The 23483-nt window shown below is 44.0% G+C and overlaps 1 protein-coding gene across 6 annotated transcripts in view; it reads left to right on the top strand.

Moving 5' to 3' along the window:
* The window catches only part of STON2 (stonin 2), a 182013-nt gene that overhangs the window by 33146 nt on the left and 125384 nt on the right, over positions 1 to 23483 (top strand). For 2 of the 6 annotated variants that reach the window (XM_061429618.1, XM_061429617.1), the window contains exons 2-3: positions 15154 to 15432; positions 19199 to 19483. In XM_061429618.1, coding sequence (XP_061285602.1) covers positions 15345 to 15432; positions 19199 to 19483 — 373 coding nt within the window. In that variant the 5' untranslated portion in view covers positions 15154 to 15344. Of the gene's footprint in view, positions 1 to 2275; positions 2801 to 15153; positions 15433 to 19198; positions 19493 to 23483 lie in introns of those variants that run through there. The other 4 variants (XM_061429614.1, XM_061429615.1, XM_061429616.1 and 1 more) reach the window with 3 other exon arrangements.

Raw genomic sequence — 23483 nt, 5'->3', positions numbered from 1 at the left:
AATTTTCTGAAGAATTTATGTCCAGGCTCTAAGATTTTGAGATCTTTTTGGAATAAGTTCTCCCATTTTTAAACCACAGTGCTGGCCGAGCCTGGGTAGATTCTCTGCTCAGTGTATGACAGGCTGAAATCAAGGGTTGGCCACTGAGTTCTCATCTGGAACTCAGAATCTCCTCCGAGCTGATGCCTGCTGTTGGGAGAATTCAGCTGTTTGTGGTCATAGGATTGTTGTCTCCTTTTTGTTGCTGGCTTTCAGTTGGGTCCCACTCTCAGCTCCTAGAGGCTGCCTCAGGTCCTTGCCCTGTGGCCTCTGTCTCAGCAGTGGAGAAACTTCTTTTCACACTTTGACGCTCCCTGACTTCCTCTTCTGCTACCAGAGAAAACTCCCTGCTTTTAAAGAGCTCATTGATTATGTTAAGTTTCTTGGATAGTCACCCTATCTTAAGGTCAGCTGATTAGTGACATTCTTGTATCTGCAAAACTCCCTTTGCCATGAATTACGTTGTTGTTCAGTTGCTAAGTCGTGTCCTACTCTTTGCAACCCATGGACTGCAGAGTGCCCTGTCCTTCACTGTCTCCCGGAGTTTGCTCAAATTCATGTCCATTGAGTCGGTGATGCTATCTAACCATCTCATCCTCTGCCGCCCCCTTCCTCTTTTGCCTTGTCATGCACAAAGACATAATCACAATAGTAACACCAGGGTGTGGAGATGACAGGCGTCTCCTGTAGAAATTTGCTTGCCACATTTTTTTCCTCTCCCTGTTTTATGAGTTAGAATTGCATTTGCCTGTAAGTATCAGAACACTTGATTCTAATAACTTAATTTTTTTTCACATCACAATAAATACAGAGATGAGTGATCATTGATACTGGTTCAATGGCTCAGTGACATCAGGATCAATGACTCTGTGACCCTCTGAGCCTTTCTTTGTGGTTTAGTAGCTCCAGCCATCATGACTGTAATCAAGAGAACATGAGCACAATTAGGACAGCGTGAGTACTACCTGTTACCTTCATTGGGAGTGCAAAACAAAGACAGAAAACACTTCTCAGGGCTTTATTTCTGACTGTACTTCCATTTCTGTCTCATTGGCCAGAACTTAGCCAAGCGGCCACCCCTAGGTTCAAGGGAGGCTGGGAAAGCAGGAATAAGAATTACCGTGATGCTGATAATGACCTCTCCTCCAATGCCGGATGATAAGAGGAAATGGATGCTGACACCGTAGCTAACGTGTCTGTGGTACCTATTTTCTGGAAGGCAGAATGTGGCATAGGGGAGGAAGCACAGAACTTAGAGTAAGAGGCTTGTGATCCTGTCCCACCTCTGTCATGCCATGGTTAGCTGTGTGGCCTTAGGTTAGTCACATAGCCTCTCTGAGCCAGTTCCCTTATCTATCAAGTGAGAGAAATTTCTGCTTTGCTTATCTCAGTGTTATTATAAAAATGGATCAAAATAACCCATGAGCTTCTTTGCACCCTGTAAATATATGCTAATTGTGGGTTTCGGTAAGTATTTGGTATAAGAAAATCGGGCTTCTCTGGTGGCTCAGTTGGTAAAGAATCCGCCTGCCAGTGCAAGAGACCTGGGTTCAATTCCTGGGTTAGGATGATCCCCTGGAGGAGGAAATGGCAATCCACTTCAGTATTCTTGTCTGTGAAACCCCATGGACAGAGGAGCCTGGTGGGCTACAGTCTATGGGGTTGCAAAGAGTTGGACACAACTGAGCAACTAAAGCACCAGCATAAAAATAAGAATGTATTTCATGGATTCTAAGAACTGTTTATGTTCATAGACAATTTTTGATAGTTATAATCTCTGAAATTTGATATATTTTACAATCCAAGACAGTTTCAGTGAAATATAATAACAATATTTTGTTAAGCTTCTTGGAAGATCTTAAGGTTATGCTTAGGAAATGTGGCCATTGGGATGCGCAGACTCCTCAAGATTCCTAGGAAACTGACACTCTCAGGATAGAACATCCGAAATGTAAATGAAAAGAAATTACCCATGCCTACTTCCTGCTTTCGTACAGGGGGATATTAGTGTCTCTCTTTCAGATACAAAACTGAAGCAAGCTGAGATGGGTTTACAAGATGGAATAAGCCATCTTCTAAGAGTTAAAGGTGCTAGAAAGTGTTCTGCAAACTTGACAGCTTGACCTCCTACTAGGGTCATTCACTGAACATGACATACTGTTCAGCTGCCTAGGGATGCCATTCAGGGTCACTGCCTCAGGAATGCACCAAGATCAGAGGCAACCTGTTTTGCAAGTCAAGTGTGACTTCAACCCTTGACTCCGAATGTGGAAGTCAAGTGTGACTTCGACCCTTGACTCCGAATGTGGAGCCTTGAAGTTGTTGGATAGCACAGCCATCAAGGTTGTTTATTTTGAAGAAAAATCAATTTTTGTAATTGTTTATATTTATAATTATAATCTTGGGGTACACATATACATGTACACACATACATTTATATGTGTATGTATTTGTATACATGTGTGTATACACACACACACACACACACACACACAAATAATATGACTTTAGGTGGGGCAAAAACTGACATCTAGGGCTGGTGGATTGTGGTGTACATGATTGAAAGAGACAAGTAGATGGAGTGAGTTTATGGAGAGTCATGGATACATACTGACTAAAAGTCGGACACGACTGAGCAACTGAACAACAATAAATAGTTGAAATATTTATTGTCTTCCTTCCTTTTAGAGCTCTTTCTCCTTTATGTGTGACTTGAGACGGGGGTATTCATTCTATTCACCAGTTTCCAATGGAAGACGAGGTATCAGTCTCTTTTTATTTTTTAAAAAATGAGATATTTAAATGAAAGAATGAAAGAAAAAATGGTGCAAGATAGGAAGAACAAACAACCAGGGCCATCCTATTTTATGCTTTTAAGAATATCAAGGCATCTGTTAATTAAAGTGAGTGTGTGTGTGTGTGTGTTTTCCAGTAAACTCTGCTCAGGTTCTGTGAACATGAACTCTGTTCTCTCACAAAGGAAAAAAGTTTGAGAGAAGAAGGAAAAGAAACCATGTTCCAAGTCCTTAATCTGATTTGGGTCTTTGGTGCAGGATAGGCAGGCCTTCCAGGCTTCTGTTTATTCTGAGAATTCATGAAGTAAGCAGCATTGTTACTTTAACTTCCTGATTAAACTTCTGTGATTTCTGCAGCCCACTGTGACAAAGGCTGCAGAGTGTAAAACCATGCTTGATATTATTTTGCATCTCTCTTCTGAGCACCATTCTGAACACACACTAGATGCTTGGTGTAAATTGGTTGAATGTCCAGTTTTATAAGAAAGTTCTAAAGAAATGCAAAGAATTCCTACAGTCTTATTTTTCCTTTCTTCCCAGTTTTCCTTTTGACTTTGAGTTGCTTTTCCTTGATCAGGAAAAAGTTGAGGTTTTACTTTGGGGTTTGGAATTGGCACCAGGATCTAGTTTAAGATGTTTCTGCAGGAAGCCCTAATAACCGGCTGGATAGCATTTGCCAGTAACCTCAAAACCCAACAAGTGGATGCAGAGATTTTTTAAAGTAGCTGCCTAGTTGAATACATATGACAAGGAGATATAGAAGGAAGATCACTAAATTCTCAGATTTGCTTATTTATTTTTTAAAAAGTTATTTGTACGTGTCTGCAGTGGGTCTTCGTGGCTGTGGGTGGGCTTTCTTTAGTTGCAGTGAGTGGGGGCTACTCTCTAGTTGAGGCACATGGAGTTCTCATTGCATTCTCTTGTTCTCTGCCCCACGACATGTGGAGTCTTTCCTGACCAGGGATCGAACCCATGTGCCCTGCATTGGCAGGTGGATCCTTAACCGCTGGACCACCAGGGAAGTCCTAAATTCTCAGATTTAAATAAATTATGTTAGGTTGTTAGGTGGCATGTGTGTGTTCAGTCGCTCGGTCAAGTCCAGCTCTTTGAGGCCTCATGAATTGTAGCCCACCAGGCTCTTCTGTCCATGGAATCATCTTAGGCAATAATACTGGAGTGGTTGCCACTTCCCACTCCAGGGGAATCTTCTGGACCCAGGAATCGAAGGCACATCTCCTGCGTTGGCAGGTAAATTCTTTACCACTAGCGCCATCTGGGAAGCTCCTATGTCGCGTACCTAACCTAACAAAATCATTGTCTCAGCTCCCCTGATAGCTCAGTTGGTAAAGAACCTGCCTGCAATGCAGGAGACCCCAGGTTGATTCCTGGGTTGGGAAGATCCACTGGAGAAGGGATAGGCTACTCACTCCAGTATTCTTGGTCTTCCCTTGTGACTCAGCTGGTAAAGAATCCACCTGCAATATGGGAGACCTGGGTTCAATCCCTGGGTTGGGAAGATCCCCAGGAGATAAGGCTACCCACTCCAGTATTCTGGCCTAGAGAATTCCATGGACTGGATAGTCCATGGGGTTGCAAAGAGTAGGACATGACTGGGCAGCTTTCACTTGAAACCTGAAATCCTCAGCTCTGAAGGGATGGATTTAATCCATACAGCTGCATGAAACCCTCCTTTCCTTTTCACATGACTTATAAAAGTTCTATAAAACTTCTAATTTTATTTCTAGGACAGTATAAAATCCCCCTAGTTTAGATGATCTGAACTAGTCTCTTTCCTTTTTTAAAGAAATGAACACGTTAGTAAGAGACTGTTTCCAAGGAGGACTTCCACTTCTTGCTCTGATTAGCTGACTGGTCCTTCTGCAGTAAACAACCGCTAAACCCAGCAAAGTGTCGCAGGCCTGTTTTCAGGTGTTGGGTAACAGGAAGCACGACAGTTCGATGCTACTAAGCAAAGGGCAACTCGTGGGATGAGCCCAGGGTTCCCCGTCACTGTTTTCCGGGAAAGAATTTCCTGAGTGCAGCACAGTATGCTAGAGTCTTGGCTGAGCACAGCAGTCCTGCTGAGCTAAGCAAACCCAGATTCGAGTTTGGGGCAATGGAAGCAACTGGAATTCACAGGGCAGGGCTCTAGAGAGCAGAGGGCTGCCTGGGGCATGAGGAGGGAACAGAAGTGTGTCTGGTGTACCCAGGGAGTCCTTGGCCAGGCTCATGTGCACATTTATGTATCAAAACTGTGTAAGACTTATCAAAAAGTGGTGCCTCCAGGGTTGAGGATGAGACAGAGACCAAAGGTCAAGCGATCCTGAGGGATACTGGGGATGCAGCCCAGCCACAGTGGAAAGGCCACCTTAATAACACCCTGAGCATCCAGAAAAGTCACAAGAAATCTGTATCTTTGGGGCAAATGCTATGATTTCAAATGGAGTTGGTAATTAAACATAAATAAATAAAGGTCTAGATGGTAATTATTTTAGGCCCTGTGAGCCATTCAATCTCTCTCACAGCTCCTCACTTCTGCTGTTATGGAGCAAAAGCATTCATAGATAATGTGTAAATGAATGGGTATGGTTTTGTTTTAATATCACTTTTTTTTTTAAACAAAGGCAGAGGGCTCGATTTGGGTCATCACTGTAGTTTGCAAACATTTACTCTAGGGTAAGATACGCAGATGACACCACTCTTATGGCAGAAAGTGAAGAGGAACTAAAGAACCTCTTGATGAAAGTGAAAGAGGAGAGTGAAAAAGTTGGCTTAAAGCTCAACATTCAGAAAACTAAGATCATGGCATCTGGTCCCATCACTTCATGGGAAATAGATGGGGAAACAGTGGAAACAATGTCAGACTTAATTTTTTGGGGCTCCAAAATCACTGTAGATGGTGACTGCAGCCATGAAATTAAGACGCTTACTCCTTGGAAGGAAAGTTATGACCAACCTAGATAGCATATTCAAAAGCAGAGACATTACTTTGCTAACAAAGGTCTGTCTAGTCAAGGCTATGGGTTTTCCTGTGGTCATGTATGGATGTGAGAGTTGGACTGTGAAGAAAGCTGAGCGCTGAAGAATTGATGCTTTTGAACTGTGGTGTTGGAGAAGACTCTTGAGAGTCCCTTGGACTGCAGGGTGATCCAACCAGTCCATCCTAAAGGAGATCAGTTCTGGGTGTTCATTGGAAAGACTGATGTTGAAGCTGAAACTCCAGTACTTTGGCCATCTCATGCGAAGAGTTGACTCATTTGAAAAGACCCTGATGCTGGGAGGAATTGGGGGCAGGAGGAGAAGGGGACGACAGAGGATGAGATGGCTGGATGGCATCACCGATTCCATGGACATGAATTTGGTTGAACTCCAGGAGTTGGTGATGGACAGGGAGGCCTGGCGTGCTGCGATTCATGGGGTCGCAAAGAGTCGGACACAACTGAGCTTTTGAACTGAACTAAAGGCCTACTTTAAATCTACCCTGAGCCAAGAGCTATCAAGGAAATTGCAAGGGAAGTTGAGTTTGGAAGTTGAGTCCTGCAGTAGTTAGAGGAACTGGGAACATTTCTGACCTTACACAAATTCATCCAATGAAATGGAAGACCAAGCCTATGCAAGATCAAGGGGAGACAGTTTGACTCCCACAGAAATTAATTCTGCAGAGGAAGATCAAATCCAGAATGTCTTCAGTCTTTCATCACAGTCTTTCATCACAGAGGCATACAAAGAAATAGGAAAATATTACCCATAGTGAAAAAAAAAAGTTGTCAATAGACGGTAATCTCCAAATGGTCTAGATGTTGGATTTGGCAGTCAAAGCCTTTAAAGCAGCTATTATAAAAAAGTTTAAAGAACTAAAGAAAAATGTTGTTAGAATGAGTGAATATAAAGGCATCTCAGCAGATGAGTAGAACCTATAAAAGAATCTAATGAAAATCTTAGAGTGAAAAAGTTGAATAATTGAGATGAAAAATTCACAGGATGGGCTTAAGAGGAGAACAGAAGATGACAGAAGAGAGAGTGGACGTGAAGACAGATCAATAGGAGAAGGAAGAGATAGAGAAAAACATACCTGAAGAGTTAGTGGCATAATGTCCCCAAATTTAATGAAACTATTAGCAAACATATTCAAAATCTTACACATCAAGTAGGATGAGTTATAAGAAAACCACATCTAGACATACAATAATTAATTGCTCAAAACGAAAAACAAAAATTTCATAACAGAATAAGAATTACAACCAAACTTCTCATCAGAACAACAGGGACAAAAAGACAAGATACTGAAGAAAAAAAAAAAGTTATACTCAAATTTCATGTCTAGTGCAAAGTATCCTTCAAAAACAAAGATGAATAACGGACTGTTTTGGAGCAGCTCTGTCCAACAGAAATACAGCGTAGGCTGCATATGTACTGTTTTACACTTTCTAATTACCCCATTCAAAAACCTTAAACAGGTGAAATTCATTTTTAACAACATATTTTTAAACCTGGTATATTCTAAAATATTACCTCTTTAACATGAAATCCATATAAAAATTATTAAATAGATATTTTTTATATTTTTATATTTTTTGAAATCTGGTGTGTATGTTATACCTGAAGAACATCTCTGTTTGGTCTAAGCACATTTTAATAGTTATCCATGTCTGGTGGCTACTGTATTGGAATCGAATAGCCTAGTTTTAGGTCAAAGAGAAAGGAGAATGGACAAGTTGCTCTGTATCCAGGTTGTTTCCCAATCTGTCTTACACATAGTGTTTAAATTAACCTTTCTAAGATATTTACCAGTTCAGAAGGCCTGAAGAGGCCACCTACTACATGGTAAGATAAGTTCATCTGTTCATTCATTCATCTATTTACCCAATAAACATTTACTAAACGCCAGACCCTCGTCTATGAGTTGGAGGACATCACAAGAATAAAATCCAGTCCCTTTCCTCACAGGCTAATTGACATGATAGTCCCACTAGCCAACCAGTTCATTATCATTTGGTAAATGAGTGTAGGTAAGATACTGTCAGCATGCAGAGGACATGGGTGATGAGGAACCAGTGGGATTAGTGGGAGCTGGGAAAGGGTACCCTACATCAGAGTTCTTCACTGCAAGCAACAGAAATGGACTCTGGCTAACACAAGGGGGAAAGGACTCTCTGGCTGTGGGGAGCTGCCGGGGTCCAGCCCCGGTGGATCCAGGGAATTCAAAGCGGGGACGGCGTCGGCGAGGATCAGGAAACAACTGCTTAATTAAACGGTAATTAAGGATATAAAGAGTAATAGAATAAGGATAGCTCAGTAGGAAAATTCAGTGAAGAAAAGAGGCTGAAATAAGGATAGCTCAGTGAGGAAATTCAGTGGAGAAAAGAGGCTGAATAATTCAGCCAGAAGGTGAGAGAAAGAACGACATGGGGAGACCAAGTTTCAGTGAACAAGGCCCGCACTTTATTTTCCAAAGTAGTCTTTATACCTTAAGTTATGCATAGAGGATAATGGGGGAAGGAGTCGAGTCATGCAGCAAGCCAGGCTTTCTTCCTGCAAACTTATCATATGCAAAAGCTTAGGTGATTTGCATCATCTTCTGGCCCGGAGGCCTGTTAACATTTTAAGACCCTTTCTTCAGAAAACTTATTTTTCTCTAAAGGTGATAAGTCAAGCGCCACCCTCCAAAAGCATTAGATAAAGTTGCATTCCTACAGAGCAAAGGTGTGGTGGGCTATAACAAGAAAAAGAATTAACTCAAGGGTCCCAGGTTACAAACATTAAAGCTACTACTTACACCAATTATATTAATCAATACACTGCCAAGGACACAGCAGGTAAGGGATATGGAGACTTAGCAGCAAACATTGGCCCAACAAGTGAAAAGCCCTTCACCAATACAATTTCTAATCAATCTTTTAACTGCTCAAAGGAATCTGTATTTAGACAGTTTAGAACATCTCATGCCTCTCACAGTTGGGAGGCTCTGAGCAATCACATGTGGCCGGAAAAACCTATTCAGGCAGGCTAGAGGACTTCCAAAAGAGTTTGTAGGTTGAAACACTGTCACACCCAGGAATTATTAACTGGAGCTGTAAGCTAACTCTTTTTCAGAGAGAGGTAGTGGGGGACAGCCCCCCGTAAAGCCAGAGGTGTAGGTGAAAGCACAAAGCAGAAAGTAGGCAGACTCTGGTTTGGGGGGTAGATGCTTGAGAATTTCCAGGGGAACTCCTGAGGCTCGATCCCGCCTTTGCGTATGCCAAGCCTCCTTCCTCATGACCTTTGCCACGGGCGGAGCTCGCTCCCCGCAGGGAGCCCCTGAGAACTTAATTTTAAGCAGAGCTCTGGCGTGGGCATTTTCAGGTTTTAGGCAGACCACTCTGGCATAGTAGGTTGGACCACAGGTTTAGAGGGGATGATGCTAAAGGCAGGGAGATAGATAAAGTGAAAGTCGCTCAGTCGTGTCTGACTCTGCAACCCCCTGGACTACACAGTCCATGGATTTCTCCAGGCCAGAATACTGGAGTGGGCAGCCTTTCCCTTCTCCAGGGGATTTTCCCAACCCAGAGATCGAACCCAGGTCTCCTGCATTGCAGGCGGATTCTTTACCAGCTGAGCCACCAGGGAAGGAGATAGATAAGAGACTGGTAATTGTCTGAATGAGAGACTGAGGGGCTGAACCACAGCAATGGCTGTGGAAACAGAAAAGGTAGTTTTAAGAGTTCAAACTCTGAAATTCAGGACTGTCACTGTTCCAGCCCCTCCTTTCCTAGTGCACTCAACTCAGTGCCACCCTCTTCAGATGAACAGAGCCTGACTTATGGTGACCTGGACATGCCATTTCTGCCTATTGTTCCCCGAATGCCTTTGCCCCTCTGCTTATTTGGCTAGATCCCTCCCTTCTCGTTTAAGATGTAGCTCGTGACCACCTACCACTCAAGCCCTGGATGGTCTCTTAACAGCCTAACTCTCTGCCCGGGTGCTGTCAGTGTTTTATGGCTAACTTGTCACAATAGGTTAAAGAACCTGTAGACACATGTGAGTTGCTCAGTCGTGTCTGACTTTTTGTGACCCCATGGACTGCAGCCCACCAGGCTTCTCTGTCCATGGGATTCTCCAGGCAAGAGTACTGGAGTGGGTGGCCATTCCCTTCTCCGGGGGATCTTCCTGACCCAAGGATCGAACCTGGGTCTCCCACATTACAAGCAGATTCTTTGCCCTCTGAGCCACCAGGAAGTTTATTGTTTTAACATCACTGTCATTAATGACAACCTCCTGTAAGCTACTGGGGTCTACCGATGCTTTCTCATTCTCCCAGGTACTGTCAGGCCCTAGAGTGGGGTCCCGCACAGTACCCTGTACATGTTCCCAATGATGCTGACCCCCGGCTTTGTGGGACACACTGGGGTCCAGGTGCAGCTGGTAGCATCCATCACCAGACTCCTGCTCAGTGAAGGCTTGTCCATCTCCCTAAAGCACATTTCTTGAGTCACTCTCTACTCGTAAGCTTCCCATGGCCCCCTGAAATCTTCTTCTCAGATTTAAGATCCATCGGTCCTTTCTCCCCACATTTCCCCAGTTGTCATCAGACTGACTTCTTCACTGGCCCAGAAACAAGCCCCACGAAGGTCTGATTCTTAATTGTTACTTAGGCTGACCCTTGTTCCAAGGGTGTCCTTACTTTTTCCTTCTGGTGGTTCAGAGCCAAGTGAAAAAAGTGCAAGTATTAGTTGCTCAGTTATCTCCGACTCTTTGTGACCCCATGGACTGTAGCCCACCAGGCTCCTCTGTCCATGGAATTTTCCAGGCAAGAGGACTGCAGTGGGTAGCCATTCCCTAGTCTCCAGGGGATCTTCCCTACCCAGGGATTAAATCTTGGTCTCCTGAATTGCAGATGGATTCTTTACCATCTGAGCCACCAGGGAAACCCTGATATCTTTCAGCCAAGGATATCTTTCAAATCCAAAGTCCTGCTCAATCCCTGATGGTTCTAGCCCTTGCAGATCTCTCTGTGACCAAACTTTTGCAGCATTTCCAGTGTGTCCTCCAGCAGGCAGTTACTCCCAGATTTGTTGTGTTTGCTGTTCTGAGCATCTTCACCTCTACAGCTAGATTGCGAGCTGCCTGATCTCTCAGTATCTCAGTGCCTAATACATTTCTGGACACCTAGGGCTCATGAATGCATAGTAAGAGGTTGCCATAAGGCGGATCTGTTTCTCAGGCCCTCATCTTCTCCATCAACTGCATTCTCCACACCCACATTTGAGTGTTGTTAGGGAAGTTGAGGAATAAGCTTCTCTCTGCAATGGCAGCCCAGAAACTTCAGTGAGGTTTTGAGTGGCTCTTGGTCAACCCTGTTGCTGATGGTGAGTCATCGCTCATTTGTGGTGAGTCTAAGCCTCACTTCATGATTCATGTTCTAAAAATGGGGTGAGGTTTTTGCAGAGAAGCCAGTTCCGGTCTGAATGTGGCCTCACGGTGATCAGGTTCCTCTGGGGGCGCCCAGCTCTCCTGAAGGTCAGGCATCTCAGGGTTCCCCAGATGTGGCTGGTTTGTGGCAGACACCTAGAATCGATTTTACAGGGTTAGGATAGGGTGTTCCTGGTACTCAGTGCTGTCCCTCAGGCTTTCTTGAGACTTCTCATGATCTGCAACGAGCTCAAGTCTGGATCTGGGATGGACTAGAAAGGGGAGATAAATCTTGGGGGCTCCTCTTTTGTTCATACTTCTGAGTAGGTGTCTTGGTTTCTCAGCCAGAATGAGCTTGCATCTGGGAAGAGGGTGTTGTGCTTGACTCCACTTAGCATCTGGGAGAACTGCTGTAAGAAGGAGTTGAAAAGGGAAATCATTATAAAATCTGAACGGGTCAGTGACAGAAATGGGGTGGTTTCACGAATTTTCCTTTCTGATCTCAAAACTTCCACTAGTAAGCAGTGAACCATTGTGCAAGTCGTTTACCTAGCGTAGTGATGGCCATAGCTGGCATTTTTAAAGAGTTTGCATTAGAGCCTGGCGCACACAGTAAGCCTTCTGGAAACTCACCTGCTATGATCACACCATTGTTACAGAGCATTCTTTAGCACTAGTGCTACACACTCGATGTCTGATATCTTACTTAATCCTTACACTATTGCTGTGTTTTGTTTTTCTTGCTGCACCGGGGTGAGCTGAGGCTTACAGACTATACGTGATTCAAATCCAGATGGTGGGACTCCCCAGCCTATCTCAGTCTCTGTTGTTGTTCTGCCTGACTTCCCTGGGCCTCAGTTTTGGTTTTTTTGTTTTGTTTTGTTTGTTTGTCTGTTTTTTATCTGTAGAAGTTGAAAGCTGGACTACTGGTCTTTAAAATCTCTGAGTTCTAAAATTTCTAGCTGTTTTGTCCATTATCTTCACCCTTTTCCCTGTCTTTCTCTGCTTCCCCTCACCCACCCACTTTCATCCGTGAATTTCACGGGATTCATCATCACGGGATGGACGGCATATTTTCCCCATTGAGCTATGAGGCCGCATGTGTCAGCATGTGGATTTGTACTGTGGCTTTGTGGTGGTCGTTGTTGGAGCTAGTTTACACGCTGCTGTTGTTGGAGAGAGGGAATCTGACTCTTCAATTTTACTGTCTTAGCTTGGCCTGCAGCCATTACCACACTGAGCGATGCTAGCATTTGACGGGCTGGAGAGAGGCTTATGGAGGAAGCCCACCAGACTCAGCTCTTTGGGTCTGTGAGCTCTACATGGTTATCTGGTGAGATCTGGTTGGAGCAGTCATTCTCCAGGTTCTTTGCACATGTCTGGTCCCATGACTTGTAAGGATCTTAGGAGAAGAACTTGAAAGAGAACTTTCAATTCTCTGCACAGCTTGGATTCCCTCGCGGATGTCCAGTGAGGAGTTTTACCAATCATTTCATTATAGTTCCATTGGAATTGATGTCTCTAGAGTGCTTCAGTTGGGGGATAGTCTATATATATATTTTCCAGTATTTTTCTTTGTGGCTGTGACCCAAAGATCAGAGTGATTTGGCATCAGAAGACCTGGGTTCAAGTGTTGCATCCGTCACTTTCTAGCTTGGAGCATCTAACACACCTGCTTGTGGTGACCTCTACTTGACTCATTTTTGGTGGTCTCTTACTGTGGAATAAGAAGAATCTATGTCACTATCCTAGGATATGTGAGTTCTTCCACTTAGAAACCTGGAGGCAACATCTGAGGAATCTTAGTGTACCATACAAAAGCCTCAAAACAACAGAAGCTTTGGATAAGTTGCCTACCTTCCCTCAGCCCACATTTCTTCATCTGTGAAAGAATTATGGTAATAACCTGTCTTACCCAACTACAGTTCTATTGAATCAAAGTATGGTATGAAAATAGGTTTCTGAAAATTATAGATTCTATAAGAAACATTATTTAATTTTAGGAAGTATCATGCAGCAAAATTAATTGTTGTAATTACCAAAAATACAAAAGCTATTAAACTTTTCTGTTCTGGTTATCCTCAGCATAGAATATTTACTGCAGGTAATAACCTGTAGTAAAATTTCAACATTTTCTTTCTATCGTGCACCAGCTAGAAGGCTATGAGTTAAATTGTTCTAGACTAAAATGGATATTGAGTATCCAGTTAATAAGAACTGATACTGTTCAAGGTGGATAGTAACTCTTATGTGGAAACATTAATTTTGTATTAATTCTGGGGATTAATTAATTACATTAATTTTGCATTTTCAGATTTTACTAATTCATTGCAAGATCAAGAGTTAGATTCCCCTCTTGCACTATTAGTGGGAATGTAAATTGATACAGCCACTATGGAAAACAGTGTGGAGATTCCTTAAAAAATAGGAATAAAACCACCCTGCAGCACAGCTTGCAATAGCCAGTACATGAAAGCAACCTAGGTGTCCTTCAACAGATGAATGGATAAAGAAGTTGGAGTACACATATACCATGAAATATTACTCAGCCATCAAAAGAAACAAATTTGAATGAGTTTTAGTGAGGTGGATAAACCTAGAGCCTGTGATACAGAGTGAAGTAAATCAAAAAGAGAAAAACAAATATCATATGTTAATGCTTATATATGGAGTCTACAGAAATGGTACAGATGAACCTATTTGCAGGGCAGGAATAGAGACACAAACAAGAGAACAGTGGGGGAGGAGAGGGTGGGATGAATCGGGGGAGTAGCATGGAAATATATGCATTACTGTATGTAGCGTAGATAGCTGCGGGGAAGTTGCCTGTATAACACGGAGCTGAGCACACAGTGCTCTGTGACGGCCTAGAGGGGTGGAATGGGGGTGGTGGGAGGGAGGCTCATGGAGACATGTGTGTACTTACTCACACGGTTGTATGGCAGAAACCAACACAACGTTTTAAAGCAATTACGCTCCAATTCAAAAAAAAAGAAGTTGTAAAAAAAAAGTCATTAATAGTACAAACAATATTAGAAGTCTATTAAGTATCCTTCCGTGGAACATAATTGCACCATGAGTACAGGCTACCCTTTTACATGCTAATTCAAATCAACCTAGAATGCAAATGTGTTTTTTTTAACTCATATTTTCCACTAAAGCAAATATGCCCTACCCCCTTACTCCAAATGAACAAAATAAATCCATTTCTGTTTTTCTTGACTGGTAAATTGTGCTCAGAGATACCATCTGGAGATGGTTGGGTTTCTGCCAAAGGTTTAAATCAGGCTTGCAAAGAGCTACCTGCCTAAGGCAAGAAACCACGCTGATTTAATAGGAAAGAACGTGCTTTTATTTTGCCATCTGGTAAAGGAAAGTGAAAGCTCTTTGAAAAATGCTGGTATTAGTTTTACAATGATGGTATTATATTATAGATAAAAATTATTTTCAAAATATAGTAATTGGGAACATTTGAGAATCTGTTTGCTAAAATGTGTGTGATTATTTGTAAATCTGTCCTGATGCTGGGAAAGATTGAGGGCAGAAGGAGAAGAGGGTGTCAGAGGATGAGATGGTTGGATGGCATCACCGATGCAATGAACAAGAATCTGGGCAAACTCTGGGAGACGGTGAGGGACAGTGAGGCCTGACGTGCTGCAGTCTGTGGGGTCGCAAAGATCTGGACACGACTGAGCAACTGAACAATGGCAACAACATTTGTAAATCTGATATGAAGGTACATGCAGAGATCTCCGTGCTCATGGAAGATATTTCTACATGAGAAGTGAGGGCAAGACAGGGACAGAGAAAGGGAAATAGGTTGGAAACGACCCGGGTCTTCTGGTGGACACTGTGGCAAGCCCAGATCTGTGTGGACTGGTTATAATGTGATGGTTATCCCCTTTTAATTTTTATTATTTTTTTTAAACAGATTTCTGCTTGGCAGATTAGCCAAAGGCAAGAGAAGCTACTCTGTCCGCCTTTTGCATGCTGCTCTCTGCGAGACCCCACGACAGACCCCAGGCCCACTCCACTGTGCTCCCAGACCCCCACCCAGCCCCAGACATCGCTCTGGGGTCTGCCTGAGGCCTGCAGTGTGAAGATGCCCAGCACCTTCCTAGCATGACGACCTTGGACCATGTGATCGCCACCCACCAGTCCGAGTGGGTCTCCTTCAATGAGGAGCCACTCTTTCCCGTCCCTTCTGAGGGTAAGGAGAGCTTTCATTGCCTACGTGGAGAAATTAACGAAGGACCACACCTGTGTGTTGTGGCTTCTATTGGAGTGTTCTTTCCAGGGGATCTTTTATTTAACATTTTATTTATTTATTTTTTTGGCTGTGCTAGGTCTGGGTTGCTTTGCATGGGCTTTTTCTAGGTGTGCCGAGCGGGGGCCACTCTCTCAATCAGCCTGCAGTGTGTGGGTTTAGCACTGTGGTGTCTTCTCTTGCCGTGGAGCACGGGCCCTCGGAGCGTGTGGCTTCCATAATTGCAGCACGGAAGCTGGTTAGCTGTGGTGTGCAGGCTGTCGAGTGCTGGCTCAGTAGTGCTGGTGCACGGGCTTAGTTGCTCCATGGCATGTGGAGTCTTCCTGGACCAGGGATCAAACCTGTGTCCTCTGCATTGACAGGCAGATTCTTATCCATTGTGCCACCAGGAAGTCCTCAGTGGGATATTGATAAGGAAAAAGTCAGTTTATCACCTTCCTCAGATGCAGATGTTTTTCACTTAAGAGGCTCAAAGGAAGCATCTGAGGAATCTCAGAGCTCCCAAACAAAGACCTGGAAACACCAGAAGCCCCCAAAGACCTGGAAGAACCAGAAGTATTAGCTGCTTTCTTCCATTGAACGTAAACTTCATATTTACCAAGTCCATGGAATATAGAGTCCATGGAATTCTCCAGGCCAGAATACTGGAGTGGGTAGCCTTTCCCTTCTCCAGGGGATCTTCCCAACTCAGGGATTGAACCCAGGTCTTCTGCATTGTGGGCCGATTCTTTACCAGCTGAGCCACAAGGGAAGCCCAAGAATACTGGAGTGGGTAGCCTATCCCTTCTCCAGGGGATCTTCATGACCCAGGAATCGAACCAGGGTCTTCTGTAGTACAGGCTGATTCCTTACCAACTGAGCTGTCAGGGAAGCCCTGAATATAAACTTCCTATTTACCAAGTACTTTACACTCAGTCTTTTTGGTTATTACTCTCCACAGCCATTCGGATTGTTTCAGTTTTCAAAGGATAGTTGTCAAAAAGAGTGACAGGCACTCGAACCAGATCCCTTGGGCTGAAATCCTGGCTCCATCATGGATGTGGATAATTGGGTGGATGATTTGTTTACCTCTCTGTGTGATAGTTCATCTGAGCAATATGGATAATCACAGTGCCGACCTGAGGGTGGCAGTGAGGATTAAGTGATTAACATATTAAAAAACCACTTACAACAGTGATGGGCAATGCAGAGAACTCAGTAACTGTCACTTGTGATCATGGTGAAGGTGGCCAGGTTGACTTCTGTGCTCGAGGATGAAGATCAAGGTAGGATGCAGGAGCTTTTTACGGAGCCTTGTCAGCTGGTTCTGTTCCATGGCCACTGCTACTGCCACCTGAATCATCCCAGCTCCATTTACAGCACCTGGAAAGCAGGGTCTACAGGTGCGCTGTCCAGCTTGCTAGCCATGTGACTATGGAGTCCTTAAAACACGGCTAGTCTGAATTGAGACGCACTATAAACTGGGCTTTCCCAGTGGCTCAGATGGTAAAGAATCCACCTGCAATGCAGGAGATCGGGATTTGACCTCTGGGTCAGGAAGAGCCTCTGGAGAAGGAAATGACAGCCCACTCCAGTATTCTTGCCCGGGGAAATCCCACTGACAGAGGAGCTTGGTGGGCTACAGCCCATGGGGTCAAAAGAGTTGGACATGACTGAGTGACTAACACTTTCACTTCAGGAAATGTGAAATATCCACACTAAATTCCGAGGACCTAGTTAAATGTTTCATTAACAATTTTTTATCACTTAAATGTTGGAATTGTACATTTTCAACAAATTGAGTTGAAATACATTATTAAAAATAGTTTCCCCTGTTTCTTTTTCTTTTTTAAATGTGGCTACTGGAAAATTTTAAAATTTAGGAATAGATGGGAAAACAGTGGAAACAGTGGCTGACTTTATTTTTCTGGGCTCCAAAATCACTGCAGATGGTGATTACAGCCATGAAATTAAAAGATGCTTGCTCCTTGGAAGGCAAGTTATGACCAACCTAGACAGCATATTAAAAAGCAGAGACATTACTTTGCCAACAAAGGTCCCTCTAGTTAAGGCTATGGTTTTTCTAGTAGTCATGTATGTGAGGGTTGGACTATAAAGAAAGCTGAGCGCCAAAGAATTGATGCTTTTGAACTGTGGTGTTGGAGGAGACTCCTGAGAGTCCCTTGGACTGCAAGGAGATCCAGCCAGTCCATTCTAAAGGAGATCAGCCCTGGGTGTTCATTGGAGGGACTGATGTTGAAGCTGAAACTCCAATATTTGGCCACCTGATGAGAAGAGCTGACTCATTTGAAAAGATCCTGATGCTGAGAAAGATTGAGGGCAGGAGGAGTAGGGGACTACAGAGGATGAGATGGATGGCATCACTGACTCAATGGACATGGGTTTGGGTGAACTCCGGTAGTTGGTGATGGACAGGGAGGCCTGGTGTGTTGTGGTTCATGGGGTTGCAAAGAGTCCGACACGACTGAGCAACTGAACTGAACTGAACTGGAAAATCTTAAATTATGTATGTGGCCTGCTTTTTATTTCTTTGGGACAGCTCTCATCTAAAGGCTTTGATTACGTTCGAGTGGACCAGTTTGGCTAGTGATGGGAGAAAGCAGTTTCGTATCAGTACATTTATTTTTCAAAGCTTTCATACAGTAAAATTGATCATTTTCAGTCTACAGTTGATGAATTTTAACACCTGAATAGATTTGCGTAACACCACCACAATTGGGGTCAATTCTATTATTTAAAAACAAATATTTGAAGGCTGTTAACTGTTCTAGGACCAATAAAGTGAAACAAAGCTAGAGGAAGGGTCTCTGTGCCATACTGAACTAGTCGTTGGTGGAGAGTTTGCATGTGGTGGCCCACAAATGAATGTCCTCTGGACTGTACACAGTTTGAACTTGAGTGTTTTTAGTCCAGACAGAAGGTTGCCTGTTGAGCCACAGTCTCCACCAATCCCTATTGCCTTTTGCTTTTCAATTTGACCTAGTTCTATTTCTTGCTTGGCCTTCACAATAATTTTTTGTGTGTGACCCCCCCCCAACACACACACAAACACTGAAGTAGATGGTAGGATAAGAATAGTGAACCAGACCAGACTCCCAGTCTTAGCCTGCATGGAGACTGTTAGGACAACCTTTGTTGTTGTTCCGTCACTAAGTCATGTCTGACTCTTTGCACCCCATGGACTGCAGCATGCCAGGCTTCCCTGTCCTTCACTCTCTCCCAGAGTTGGCTCAAACTCATCTCCATAGAGTCGGTGATGCCATCCAGCCATCTCATCCTCTGTCTCCTCCTGCCTTCAATTTTTCCCAGCATCAGGGATTCTTCCAATGCGTCAGTTCTTCTCATCAGGTGGCCAAAATATTGGAGCTTCAGCTTCAGCATCAGTCCTTCCAGTGAATATTCAAGGTTGATTTCCTTTAGGATTGACTAGTTTGTCTCCTTGGACTCTCAAGAGTCTAGTTTGTCTAGTTTGTCTCCAAGGGACTCTCAAGAGTCTTCTCCAGCACCACATCCTAGGGTATAGTTTTCATACATTTTTAGGAAAACACTTTAGCATAGAAGCTGGTGGGCACGGCTGTCTCTTTGCTCTCACACCCTGTCATGGTGAGTCCTTTGATCACCGTTGCCTTTTCTTTTTTTCCTCCAAGAGACAGTTCTTAGAGTGACCTTCCACCTGTGAGGTGATGGCAGTTTCTGGTATCTGTTTCAGGGGGCCCCAAAGAGCACCTCCCAGGAGCATCCTCTTCCTCAGACCAGTCCGAGAGCTCCTCCGGGGAGCACCATGCCTTGGATGGAGGCTCTCAGGACCTTTCCCACTCGGAGCATGATGACTCTTCCGAAAAGCTGGGCCTCATCTCTGAAGCAGCCTCCCCTCCCGGGAGCCCCGAGCAGCGCCCACCTGAGCTGGTCTCGGCCATCAGCAGCTGGGTTCAGTTTGAAGACGATGCACCCTGGGCCAGCTCATCACCACCTCCTAAAGAAGCAGGGGGGACAGGTAGGCCAGGTGAGGGGCTGGGGAGTGTTGGGATGGAGGTCTGTGGATGCTTTCCCAGGGATACTTTCCCAAGAGAGGTCTGCGGGGCTGCCAGGATTCTGTTGTGCCTGCTCCAGGGCCCTGAGCCTGGCTGCCTAGGAGACAGCAGGCGGAGGTCTCCTTGGGCTTGACTCTGCACCTTGTGGAAGGATCTATGTGTTCTGGGCCATTTCTAGCCTTTTACCTTTGTTCCTGGCTGTTCATCTCTCCCTGGAAGGATGCGTATGGATTCATCTATTACGGATTGCAATTGTATTTACTCAGCACCTAACTTGTAAGCTCCCTCTGAGTAAAACGGATGTCTCTAAAAGTGTGGACCGCTAACCATCTCTATCAGGGTCACCAGTTACACGTGGATGTTCTTGTATCCCACACCTTAAGACTCCAAATCTTCAGGAGTGGGGACTGTCGTGAATGGTCAAGTCTCTGACTCTGTGGCATTTGAACGGCCAGAAGCTGCACTGGGAAGCTGGGTGCAGCCAGGGGACTGGTTAGTTCCCACCCTGGTGAGCTGGCTACTTATTTTCTTGGGCGCTGAAGCTTGCCAGGGGGGATGTGGGATAACCTTCAGGACTGTATTAGCTTTCTATTTGCTGCTATAACGAATTACCACAAACTTAGTGGCTTAACCAACACAACTTATTTACTTACTATGTCTGAAATTATTTATAACAAGATTCGCAGCAGCACATACTTATTTTTATGCATTCTTTTTTTTTAATTGTCTTCCATTGTGTTTTATCACTGAATATCGAATATAGATCCCTGTGCTGTACAGTAGGACCTTGTTTTTATCCATCCTAAATTTAACAGTTTGCATCTGCTAATCCCAAACTCCCAGTCCTTCCTTCTCCCTCTCCCCTTCCCCCGTAGCAACCACACGTCTGTTCTGTGTGCCTGGGAGTCTGCTTCTGTTTTGTAGGTAGATTCACTTGTGTCATATTTTAGATTCCACATATGAGTGATAGCCTATGGCGTTTGTCTTTCTTTGAGACTTGTTTCACTTAGTGTGATAATCTCTGGTTGCATCCATGTTGCTGCACATGGCATGTTTCATCCTTTTTTACAGCTGAGTAGTATTCCATTGCATATATGTACCACATTAAAAAAAAAAAACATACTGGAGCACAGCTGTTTACACTGCTGTGTCAGTTTCTGCTGTGCAGCAGAGTGAATCGGCCGGACATATACATATATCCCCTCTTTTTTTGAATTTCCTTCCCATTTAGGTCACCGCAGATCGCCAAGCGTGGGTGCAGCAAAGTGCTCTGAGTGTGGGCTTCCCTGGGGGCTCAGATGGTGAAGGATCCACCTGCCATGCAGGAGACCTGGGTTCAATCCCTGGGTCGGGAAGATCCTCTGTAGGAGGGACTGGCGACCCATTCCAGGATTCTTGCCTAGAGAATCCCATGGACAGAGGAGCCTGGCGGGCTACAGTCCAGGGGGTCGCAAAACAGTCAAACCCAACTGAGTGACTAAGCGCAGAGCACCGGGTGGAGTTCCCATTAGTTATCTATTTTATACATAGGAGCCCACACGGCTTGATTGTCTTGTAATTCTGTAGCTCAAAAGTCTGATGTGGATGTCACTGAGCTGAAATCAAGCTGCTGATCTGCGCTCCTTTCAGCAGGCCCTGGGGAAGCCTCTGTTCACCTGCCCTTTCCAGCTCCGGGAGGCTGCCCGTGTTTCTGGCATGTGGCCTCTCCCTCAGTCTCCAAACGCAGCAGTGTTGCTTCTCTCTGTGCTTTTCTTCAGGCGTCAGGTCGTCCCCTGGCTGACTTCTGCCTTCCTCTCCTGTTTCTAAGGGCTCTTGTGATGATGCTGGGCCCACGAGGATAATCCAGGATAATTTCCCCATCTCCAGGTTTTTTAACCTAATCACTTCTGCAAAGTCTCTTGCTATGTAAGAGGACATTGTCACAGGTTCTGAGGATTAGGATGTAGACATGTTTGTAGGGGAGCAAACATTTTTTCTACCACAGAAACCTAGAAAAAGGGATGTTTTTCTCATGATGGATTAAATGTTTTGCTAGTTTGGATTTTTTAAAACAATCCCTTTTTCACATGGGTTTTCAACATCATTAAACAAATATCAAGCATGATTCTGTCATATAAAATTTTCATTTCTATATAACGATTTGCATATTAGTATATTTTTTAGTATTTAAGCATCATTTTTCTCAGTGAATTGTTGGTGAAACACCCATGATGCTCAAAGCAGCATGGATGAAATAAATGACAGGTCCAGACAGGCTTCCCAACCTGGCTGGAAGGAGGATTTAACCTTTACAGAACACCTAACACCAATAAGACAATGGGCTGAGCATTTGTGCTGGTAGGGAAAAGTTACTGAACACAGGGCAATGAATTGGTACAGAAGGTTTTTTTTTTAAGTTGTTGTTTTTTTTTTCTGATGTGGACCATTTTAAACGTCTTTGTTGAGTTTGTTACAGTATTGCTTCTGTTTTACGTTTGCTTTTTTGGGCCATGAGGCCTGTGGGATCTTAGTCCCCCAACCAGGGATCACACCCAAACCCCCTGTGTTGGAAGGTGAAGCCCCAGGCACTGGCCTGCCAGGGAAGTCCCAGTAGGTTTGTTTTTAATGTTACATTTACTAAATATTTACTCTTTTGGGCACTGTGCTCAGTGCTTTTCTACATCATCTCATGACCTCTTTACAAGAGTCATAGGAGGAAGGTATTTAATATTATATTTGTAATAAAGGTCCGTCTAGTCAAGGCTATGGTTTTTCCAGTAGTCATGTATGGATGTGAGAGTTGGACTGTGAAGAAAGCTGAGTGCCGAAGAATTGATGCTTTTGAACTGTGGTGTTGGAGAAGACTCTTGAGAGTCCCTGGGACTGCAAGGAGACCCAACCAGTCCATTCTAAAGGAGATCAGTCCTGGGTGTTCTTTGGAAGGAATGATGCTAAAGCTGAAACTCCAGTACTTTGGCCACCTGATGCGAAGAGTTGACTCATTGGAAAAGACTCTGATGCTGGGAGGGATTGGGGGCAGGAGGAGAAGGGGATGACAGAAGATGGGATGGCTGGATGGCATCACTGACTCAATGGACGTGAGTTTGAGTGAACTCCGAGAGTTGGTGATGGACAGGGAGGCCTGGCGTGCTGCGATTCATGGGGTCGCAAAGAGTCAGACGCAACTGAGCGACTGAACTGAACTGAATACCCATGAGGAGACTGGGACAGATAGTGGTTTGGGAATATGCCTACAGTTATATGTTAGGAAGTGGCAAGAGAGTTTCCCACCAGGCAGACTGGCTCCAGGACCTTTGAACAGCCTAGGGGTGCCCTGTGTGGTACATTTGCCTCCATCTTCCTGCTACTGAGATAGTTTCCTTTGCTGCCTCATTCCCAGGAGACAGCGGAGGTGAGAAACGAAGGCGGTGGGCAGTTTTCTCTGCTCGGTTGCCCTAAAATGGCCCTGCCGGCTTGATCGCTGATTATTTTCAAAGCATTCAGATTCTTTCACATCTTGTGCATACCTTGAGCTTTAAAGATTTCCTAATTGCTCAGAACTGGTTATACGACAGATGGATCAATTTACTTTAACTCTTCACGGCTTGTTTCTGCAAAGCTAACTTTGGAGTTAGTCATAATTATGTTGCCCCCATCTGACTGAGGACCTTAGCTTGTTATTGATAATGGTTTTGACCTTTAATGGTTTTAACTTTAAATCATTAAAACCTTATCCTTTAAGTCAGCAGTTTTCAAAGTGTGATCTATAGATCTCTGGGTTTTCCTAAGATCCTATCAAGGGATGTGTAGGATCAAAAATATTTTCATAAGAAGTCTAAGATGCTTTTTGCTTTTTTTATTATATTGGCATTTGCATTAATAGTATAAAAGTAATGGCAAATAAACTTATGGCTACTGTGTACATATAGTAAAAAATAAAGTTAATTTCATTAATATCCTTGGCAAAGTGGTAAAGACTAATTT

Source organism: Bos javanicus, chromosome 10 (assembly GCF_032452875.1).
Source record: "Bos javanicus breed banteng chromosome 10, ARS-OSU_banteng_1.0, whole genome shotgun sequence".
Classification (NCBI taxonomy): Eukaryota; Metazoa; Chordata; class Mammalia; order Artiodactyla; family Bovidae; genus Bos; species Bos javanicus.
The sequence above is the reverse complement of the archived record's forward strand: the minus strand, read 5'-3'. Positions and strand labels throughout refer to the sequence as shown.